This window comes from Gossypium hirsutum, chromosome A02 (assembly GCF_007990345.1).
Source record: "Gossypium hirsutum isolate 1008001.06 chromosome A02, Gossypium_hirsutum_v2.1, whole genome shotgun sequence".
NCBI classification, from domain to species: domain Eukaryota; kingdom Viridiplantae; phylum Streptophyta; class Magnoliopsida; order Malvales; family Malvaceae; genus Gossypium; species Gossypium hirsutum.
Genome location: NC_053425.1, coordinates 107861089 through 107871793, shown reverse-complemented (window position 1 = coordinate 107871793; position 10705 = coordinate 107861089). Strand labels below are relative to the sequence as shown.

Sequence of the window (10705 nt, the reverse complement as noted above, 5' to 3'; positions counted from 1 at the left end):
TGCTTAAGTCAATGACGGAATAATGATTAAAATCATCAAGTGGGATGAGAGTAAAGCATTAGTTTTTGCCCTCAAAGTGAAAATGCCTTTGTCATGTTGCAATAATCTCAATTGCATTGGAGTGCGAGAAGACGTATAAGACATAACCATTATTTATCGTTGATCTTTTCAAGTTTATGCCATTGCTTGGCAAAGGTGTTCGTATCGTTTTACACCTTGTTCCTACTTTCTGATTCTTTGCTAGGTGTTATTGTTGACGTTGTTGGGAATTTGTCAAAACTTCAATAAATGTATTATGGAAGTTTTTATATTAGAAGTTAGATTGTAATTTATCTCTTTTACTAAAAAAATAGGTAAATTAATCTCTATATATTAGATAAAAAAGAAAATTAGTCATTTTTGTTAAAAGTTTCATCCACTTCTACTGTTTAAAACTGTGTGGCTGATTAAAATAAACTAACAGTTACACGAGATGTGTTACATGTACCTCATGATAACGTATAGGGACCATATTTTAACAACAAAAATAGACAGAAATTTTAATAAAAAAACCAGTTTGTTCATTGATCTAAAGGACTATTTTACTCATTTTTAAGTAAAAAAATAAAATACAATCAAACTCTTAGTAAAATATCATTCGTGACAACTTTTATAGTAAAACTTCACAACAACATATGTCTATCTTTTACTCTTGGGCTAATCCATTTATACCAGCTTTATCACTTAATTTTTGGGCTTATACACTATGATTTAACAAGACTTATAGCAAAGAAATAATTGTCTTTGAGCCAGCCCATCACCGATCCACAATAGATGTAGGAATACTTATGGTCATATTTTGTTATTAGTCCCTTTACTATGCGCAAGTTACAAATTTAGCATTTGTACTCTAATTTAGTCAATTTTAGTCTCAACACTTTTTCAATTTCAAAATTTCAATCTTATCCCGTAAAAACTAAATTTATTATGTCAATATTGAAATTCTAGTATTGATGTCATACTATGTGTATGTTGTAGATTCAATCTTTGTTCCTTGATTTGATCGTTTTTAGTGTTGTACTTTTTAAATAATGAAATTTCAACATAGACTCAAATGCTAGCAGTGAAATCAATTAATTCACATAACATAGTTTTTGCGAATATTATGTGGAAATAATAAGTTGAGATAGCATTAATGACTTTAATTGCTACCATTTAGGTCAAGATTAAAATTTTAAAATTAGAAAAATCATAAGGACTAATAGCAAAAATTGACCAAAACTTACCATTAGGCAGTTGGAAATCTTCGAAGAATTAAAATTGAGGTAAATATATAAAGGTTAAAATATGCTTGAAGCCCTTATATTACTTTTGCATTTGGACTTCAGTCCAATTTCTCTACTTTCTAGATTTAAAAATTCAGATACAATTCTTTGTCATTCTTTTGCTAGTCATGTAACAAAATAAATGACATTATAATATATTTATATTTAACTGAAGAAATTTAATAATATTAATAATTAAAATTATATTTTAAAATATAAAAAAGTAAAGAGATTAAATTCTAAAATATACAAAAAGTTAAAGGGCTTGAAATACAATTTAACGTACATAAATTTTACATAAATAATATTAAATGAGTATAGATGAGATCATAAATGCGAAAGCTATTCACCCATGTGAAAAACCTACTATTTCCCTTTTTTACCTGAAGAGAGTAGTCACTATCAAAACAATGTTTTTTAATCTCCAAAAATAACATCCCATGGTAAAAGTAATATCAAAATCATACTAACAGTTAAATTATATTTTTTTTATTTAAAAAATAAATTAATTAATTTTTATATATTAAATTAAAAAATAAATTAGTTATTTTATTAAAAATTTTATCTACATTTTCTATTAAAATTAGTCTATATATATCAGTATGAGGCATACATGACGTATGACATGTCATCATTTAGTTACTTTGTTATTAATGCTAATTTTTAACGAAAAAAATTAATAAAATTTTTAATAAAAAAAAATCTTTACTCTTTAATTTATTCTATAGAAATTAATTTACGCATTTTTAAATAAAATAGACAAAATATAATATAATAACTAATATAAAAACCTCCATAATATTTTCGCTCGTCTATTTCTATTCTCTAATACTATTCGGTATATGTAGTGATTTCTGTTTTCACTTTCTCGTATTCATAGCTTTGGCTGCCCAACATTCATATATATATATGTATGTATGTATGTATGAATGATTTAAGAAGCAGTTGTTACGGAATATAAAACCCTAGCTCTTCTGTGTGTATGTATGTATGTAGGGTATCAAAGGTCTCTTAACAACTCCGTTAGCTTGCAACTAAAACAGTACTTGCAAAGTCCTTTTTTTATATACAATAATCGTGAGTGACGTAGGACTTGAATTTTTACTATGATGGCAACTAATAATAATTTTGTCGGTTTGGTAGGTTATAGGGGCTTAGTCAAGGCGACCGGTAGAGACCTTAGGCCCCTTCCTTAAAATGGGAAATTTATTTTTTCAACTCCTCTCAAATATTAAATCATTCTATTTAAACTATTTAGTTTTTAATTGAATGAAAAATAATAATGATACAATTTAATCCTTTTTAATTTTGACCCCTCCAAGAATTTAAAATTTTATCTCGACACAATATAGGTCACCCTATAGTATTTTCTTTGTTTCATCATCTAACTATAAAAAGTTATAAAACTATTTTGTAACTTTTGACTAATTTACGGAAAAAGAAAAAAAGAACTATATTTGAGGGACTCCATAAAAAAAACCCACTTTTCTATCTCTACATACACACTAATAAAAAGAACCCCAATGCATGGTAAGAACATATATATATAATGTAAATAATACAACTAGTTTATATCATAAGCTTAATATATATATAATGGGGTTATGTAGTTGATAATGTAGGAGAACAAAGAACAAACCTTTGTGGTGGCAAGATATGGTGACTTTTTTACAAAGTATATAAAAAGCTTGGACATATATGAAAGAGCACTAAGATATTGGCACGGCTCAATCAGACCAAAATAATAATAAAAAAGAGAGAAAGTGTCTTTTATGTTTCATGTCTGAGTGAACCAGGCCAATATCAAAGTCACTATTTCATGTCATATTACACCATATAATATAAAAAACCATCCATGGATGGTTCCTCTTCTAACATGCCCTACATGCAGTTTGTCCCATAAGGAACTGCAAATCAATGAAGAATATCAAACAAGTTAAAGAAGAAGACAGAAAGAGAAAAATAAAAACGAGGAAGAAGGTATTGTGTTGTGTTGTTGTAAGAATGTCTGGGGGGTGTAGGGGGGGGGGAAGGGGGAGAATTTAAGAGAGTAAGAGAGGGTTTACTTTTCTGCAATACGAGCATTTAAAACCCTCTACTACCAAAGCAGAAACTTGGGGCCACTGCATTTATATTCAATATTATTCTCCCCCTTCCCCTCCCCACAGTCCCATCCATGTTTTTCTTTTTCTATGAATCATTAAGCCAGCCTTAAATTCTATGTATACTTCTCTTTTTAGTGACATGGGGCACCCCATCACGGATAGTATGGGTTAGAAGATTCCCTCCCTATTTCAGAGGATTTATATAAAAATATTACGTAAAAAAAATTTTAAGTTGATTTAAAATATGGATGGAGTTTGAGTTTAAACATTTAAAACTTAAAAATGATTCGATTCTCTTATTTTGATTTCTTGAACCAAGAGATCCATGAATCAGGATCCTAATGTATATAGATACAAATGGTCCAATAGGAACAAGAATTTCCATTCATTTCTAAGTAGAAGAGCCGTTTTCAAGTAGTGTTTGATCGATTACACATTAATTAATATTCGATTGATTGGTCTGAGGTTATCGACAAAAAATATTTGTCTAACTCACTTCACTTTTTCTTTGTGAGTTCGGAAACTCGACCCAACCCATTTTAAATTTATAATAATTTATAACACATAAAATAATAAATCTATATTAAATATATAATACTACTCTAATGTAAATATTAGAAAAATGTTAAGATGACTATATACAAAATTTTAATAAATAAAAAATGGGATAAATCCCGAAACTATATATGAAATATGGTTTAATGTGCAAAATTTTATACATGAAATTTTTATTTGATTCAATTCTTGTAAATTATCAACACAATTATTTATATAACATCATTTGAACCACAATTAGAGTTTCATGTGTATAATTGCACTAAATTAGAGTTCATGTGTACAATTGCACATTAAATCGAAGTTCATGTATAATTTTGAGATTTATCCCAATAAAAATATATGAAATTATTAAATATTAAATTAAATTAAATTAATGTTAATATTTAGAAAAAATTTTAAAAAAATAATATGGTGGGCCTAACACGGGTTTGGGTTAGCCTTTTACAAATATGGATAGGCTCAGGCAAAATTTTAAGCTCATATTTTGGGTCGGGGCTGGGGCAAGCATAAATTGTATTAATATTATGCTTAAGCCTGACCTGAACCTGGCTCAACCCGACCCATGAATAGTTCTACACCCCATCTTCCACAACTAATATTAATGGTAAAAATACATCTTAGTTTGTCAATTTCAATATCAAGTAAATTAGTTCCTTTTAAAAAAATTAGAATAATTTAATCATGTCAAATTCGAAAGTGAGATGATGACAACATTAATGTCTTTTCATCACTTGTAATCATTTCTATTGATATAATAATAAATTTAGTCCTCGATGTTTATGTATTATGTGTAAATACTGTGGGCTAAACTTGTTAAATAAATAACAAATTGACAAACTGTGTAAACTTTGAGTGCTAAATTTGTTACTATACCAGTAAAAAAATGGTTAAAATATGCCATAAGTCTATGCACTCTTCATCTATTTTGTGTAGATAGTACAAGCTAAATTTGTTAAATTAATAACAATTTGACAAAATGTGTAAACTTTGAGTGCTAAATTCGCTATTATACTAATAAAAATGGGTTAAATATGATATAAGTTCTTGTACTATTCGTAAATTTGAAATTAAAAATCCCTTTATTTTTATTTTTAGTAATTTAGTTCCACTAATTTTCAGATTTTAAAATTCAAGTCTAATTGTTAAACCTTTTAAAATTATTTTGTTAAATTCAGATTTATTACAATGTAATTTTTTAGTTATATTGTTATCAAGTGGTTTTTTTTTTGTTTTTTTTATTTCAACCATTTTAACAACAACAAAAAAAATAATGTTATCAATTGGACTTGAATTTGGAAATTTAAAAAATAGTTAAACTAAATCTTGAGAAATAAATTTTTAAATCTATAAAGAGTACAGGGACCTATGGCACATTTTAACCATAAAAAATATACAATTGATGAAAAACTTTTAACTTTGTGAGTAACTGTCCTTAGTCGCTTACATTCAAAACTAAAAGGGATTAAATTGCTCTCTTTTTTTTTTCTAGAGACCATTTTACTCAATATCAAAATTAAAAGGGACTAAAAAAGTCATTTTACCAATATTAATACATGTTTCAATAGCTAGACATTGCATGCATGGACTCCCTTCAAGAGAGAACAATAAGCAAAGCAGTATTTCTACTATGAAACTGAGTTGGTCTGAAGTAAAATATGGTCTGTCTGTTGGAGGGGTCAACTGAAATCCAATTCTTTGCACAAATGGCTAAACCAAAGTTCCAAAAGTAAAGAAAAAATAATATATACATATATACATATAAATATGAAGGATTAAAATGAAAATATTTTTATTATAAAGACAAGCACATGGGGGTTGGTCATAGTTATAAAAGTGAAGCAAGAATTCAAAAAAGAAAGTGTGTGCCCCAATAGAAAGAAAGGGAGACAATGGCCATGTCCATGATCGTGATACTCTCACTGCATTGCCGAACCAGAAAGACCACCACCATTAATGAAGGAATCTCTCTCTCTGGGATAGACAGTCAGCAATATTAATAGCCAAGGGGGTAACTAGTCAGACCTGTTTTTAGAAATTGGATGTGTTATTCAATCCTATTTGGATTCGAATTCACCAACTTGATTAATTTGAATTTGAGTTTGTCTTCACTCGATTTAGTCGTAGAAAGATTAATAATTTTAATTTATCTAATACGAACGTGAAACCACATTAAACAAAAAATAGTTTCAAATTCAAAATGACTTAAATTTGAAATAACATGAAGAAATAATCAGAGATTATATTAACTCGGTACTAGTACACGCCATTAAGTATTGGGAGGGCCTACTTAAAATTTTCAAAATAATCAAGGGGTGTAATTAGATTTTTCAAAATTCCGAGGCTTAATAAGAAGTTCTAAAAAATTTGAGATTTAATTAAAAAATTTTAAAAAAATTCTAATGAGAATTTTCAGAAAAGAAAGTATTGGAGAACACAATCAAAATCATTAAAAATTTTGAAAGAGGTTAATTAAAATTTTTAAAAAATTTAAAAAGCATAATGAAAATTTTCAAAACTTAGATAGGGGGTTTGGCGCGAATGACGCTCTTTAACCAGAAAATTTGACAGATAAACCTAAATAACTGGAATCTAAAATAAGTTGAAACCAAAACCAAAATAGTTGGAAGACCTTACTCCTCTAATTTGCAAGAGTTAAAAAATAAGAAATAACATAGAAGGCCTCATATTTGTTATAATAATTTGGATTCCCGCTTATCCATATGCACATAGTCATGACGCATACAACTATTTGATTTTTGCTCACGTGATACAGGAGGATGAATTAATATATATATATATGTATATGGGACCAATATGTAGGTACTAATATCGATGTGTTTCAGATTTATCAAATATTATAATTTATACCTTAATTACGGAAATGCCATTAATCATTCCTCTCTCTACATATTCCATTTTTCGAATAAATTACTCAAAAATGCCCTACTTTTTCCAAAAAAACAAAATGAGTAGACCAATTTTTGACATATCTGTTAGAATAAATAAATTTTAGAGAGAAAAAGTGAAAATGCGTTTAACTGAAATTTGTGAATATCGATAGGATCGATACTTTCTTAAGGTTATCAATATTTTTTACTACACAATAAAAAACGTATCCCACTGGGCACGTTTTCTTACAAAATAAACTAAAAACACATTCAGCTATCCAAAATTAATCTATTTCGATAAATATAACAAAAATCGACCTATTCACTAAATTTTTCTAAAAAACGGCATTTTTGACTAATTTAGCCCAAATTTCCCATTAGTTTCACTTTATAAATAAATATATGTATAATAAAATCAAATTATTATTTAGAATACCCAAAGATGAAAAAGGTGCAAACCGTGTATTGCGTCATTGATAATAAATCAAAGAAATAAATATAGCAAAGCAACATAAATAAATAAATTCGAAAAACAAGAAACAATTAGATATTTACATTCTATGAAAAAACCATAATATATGGTCTTCTGCTATACATCATAGTTTGCATAATCATAAAATACAAACAACTTCATGTGTGAACTTTGAATATATAACCTTCATTATCATGGCTATATCTCATTGTTGAAGTTAATCCAAACTTAACCCTAATTATGGTCCAACATGTCAAAATGTTATATCTATACATGGCCTACGTTGCTCCTTTGCCCGAACATGAGTACGAGGATATGACCCTCTAAACATCCTCTAAAAACATGAAAAATAAAAAGCCACTTTAAGAAAGATAGATTGTACCTGTACACGAGACTCATTCGTACATACCATCTTCTGTAAAGCAGGATTATGCATTATTCTATGTTAAGAGGTTAGCATAGGCATCTTCCTGAAGCATTCCGGTGAAACTCGGAAACCAGAAGGTATACCCTTTGGCTTGTAATAGTAAAATCGAAAATGAATTATAGCTCACAAGTAGGCCAACCAACAAGCATACAAGCATGGTTACAATCAAAACATGTTACTGATCATGACTCGAGTTGCGTAGCTTCATTAGTTTGTCTCTTAACATTGCTGCAAGAAGTCGATTCATAATGTAAGACGCTAAGGGGATGCTTGACAGAATGGAAAAGTGGACAGATGGAAAGAGAGTGAAAAAGTGAAAAGAAAATCGATTTTGAGTGTGATCATTAGGAAAGAAAATAGAAATCACAATCATTTTCCATCCCATGAATAAATAAATAAAATCATTCCAATTTGGAACGAGAAGAGTGGATAAAACGTGAGATGTAAGTTAAATGTACAAAATTATGAATTTCATTTTCTTTCCTCTCGTTTTTCAACTCTACTGAGTATTGAATGGAAGAAAAAGAATACTTTTTTCTTTCCATTTTCCAACTTTCCCATCGAGCAAATCAATATAAAGAAAAAATATATATATATTTCTAGGTTTTCTACTTTTCCACTCCAATTTTCCATACTTTCAATTCTTTTTCCGCCTAGCAAAGCCTAAGATGAAACAAAAATATATAATTGAACAAAGAAGGTAGATTCTATAATCTTTATTTTGGTTGGAAGATTATATTTTATGTTCTTATTACCTGCATCATTGTACCTTTCTTCTTCAACAGCTAAATTCATATTCCTCACCAGATGAAGCTCCTCTGTTAATAAATCCGGACCCTCCATAGCGCTGGAAATACACAACCATGCTTAGAGTTAATATAAACCAACCGGATTTTACGGAAAACACCAAATGTAGCACATACAACATACCTGTCAAGCACTACATCGTAAGTAGGCGTTGTATCGCGCACTCTGCCCATCCCAAAGCCAATTCTAATAGCATCTTCCAAGACAATTTGTTTACTTACATAGATTGGAGCCTGCATATAGAAAATGCCAATTAGAAGCTGCAGAGAAGCAAACAGTTGAAGTGACATAAAGAGACAGATTGCAAATTGAAAATACCGGAGCAACCTACTTAAATTGAAACAGCAGTAGGAATCACAACAGAATAAGACCAAAATGCAAGCAATTGTCCTTTTGTATTGCAAAAGATCAGTTCATAGTAATTTCCAAGTACATACCTTGCATCTATGAGCCACATTGATGGCGTCCGAGGGCCGTGCATCTACACTTATCACATCATTTTCTCCCGGCTATAAACACAAAAATAATAACTGAATCAGGCTCCTTTATCGAATGAATAAAGAACGATAATGCGATCTTTTAAGTTCTAATCACCTTGCTAAAATACAACTTTGCAAAGTAAGTATTGACTACTCTTTCTGTAATTCTCACCATTTTAACCTGAAATGAAACACAATGTATAAATCAACGAAAAGAGACATTACACAGTAACATCACTAAGTTTGTAAGAGAAACTAGTAATTGGTTCACGATAGAGAACATTGAAGCGTCTCGAAACCATTTGACTCGATTATACCCTTTCTTATTTTACAAAATTTCTTACTTATTTCCACTAAATCCAACCATTCAAAAGAGTTTTTTAATAGACATTATACGTAAAGAAACAATTAAACCAAGAAACTGATAAAATCTAGGAAAATTTCAGCATGAAAAAAAAAAAACCAACTTCCTACTTCATATCCAAGCTTCTCCACAACATTTTTAACAAGATGGAACTGATCTGGACATTCCTGCAAAAAACCCAAATTTATTTCAAGAAATTAACATAAAGATAACAAAAATCAGATGTTAAAAAAAAAAACAGTAACAAGCTAAGAAATATTACCCCCTTATCATCTCCCGAAAAGGAAGCTATAAGTTTTTCAACAGCAAATTCCCCTAGCATCAGCAGATTAATAAGTACTATTAAACAAAACAACAGATCCAAAATAAAGTGAGAAATGTTGTTGATTTTCTTTTACATATATACCTACAATAATGGGTAACAAGAAATCCCCATCACAAGAAATCTTGAGAAAAATAGTTGGAGTAGGGAAACGACTAAGAAAAGATTGTCCAATAGAAGCAATTTTAGCCCTCGACATAGGATGCTGTTCTCTTCTCGATGATTGCCATTTTATTTCTTCTTTAATTCCTTGCCTTAACATCCGATAGTGCGAAACAGTTTCTACACCAAATTCAACAAAAATTTTCCCCCAAAATTATTAAAATTCAACCAAATTCAAAACACTATGTATATATATATATATAACAAAAACAAAAACGAGTCGGAACCTGAAACGAGAAGAGAAGCTTCGAGGAACTGAAGATCTTTATCATCGTCTTCGTTGAATTGGGGATCGAAGCTACCACTACGGATCGAGTGGCAAGAAACCGGCCGGAGTTTCGCCGTGAAATGTAAACGGATTGAAGAGGAACGAATCGACGGGAAAGAAAATGCAGGGATGGTGGGACAAGTAGTAGCATTTGATTTATGGGAGAAAACCCAGAAAGTGGAGAATGTACGGTAGCAAAGTTGAACTCCGAGCATTGTATTCGAGAGATAAAAGGGAAAGGAACTGTTTTGGCTTTGGATTTGGAGTTTAATTTGAAGAACAAGTTAACCAATGAAAATGAAATAAAAAAAATAAAAGAAAAAAGTTAGTTGGAATTCGGAGAACAGAGTGGGGAAACACCGACCCGACAACTTATGTACACGTGTTCAATTTATCTTAAGCTTTGACGTGGAAAGCTAAGCTTTAAGATTGTTTTAACTTTGGTTTTTATCTACCCTTGTTGTTCATTCTAGTTTTTAATTTAATCCCTCGTGTTTGCCATGGAAGCTGTTTAGGACGACGTTTGATAGAGAAATGTCATTTTGTTCT

General features: G+C 29.7%; 1 protein-coding gene across 1 annotated transcript; it reads right to left on the bottom strand.

The window, feature by feature from the left end:
* Window positions 1–7386: 7386 nt before the first annotated feature.
* On the bottom strand, window positions 7387–10516 carry LOC107917246 (bifunctional nuclease 2). Its single transcript, XM_016846647.2, has 9 exons — window positions 10116–10516; window positions 9811–10008; window positions 9667–9719; window positions 9515–9571; window positions 9156–9221; window positions 8999–9070; window positions 8685–8794; window positions 8510–8601; window positions 7387–7982 (listed from the first exon to the last, which is right to left on the bottom strand). Exons 1-9 carry the CDS (start codon window positions 10369–10371, stop codon window positions 7930–7932), a joined length of 957 nt encoding a protein of 318 aa, XP_016702136.1. The 5' UTR covers window positions 10372–10516; the 3' UTR covers window positions 7387–7929.
* Between the last annotated feature and the right edge of the window lie 189 nt (window positions 10517–10705).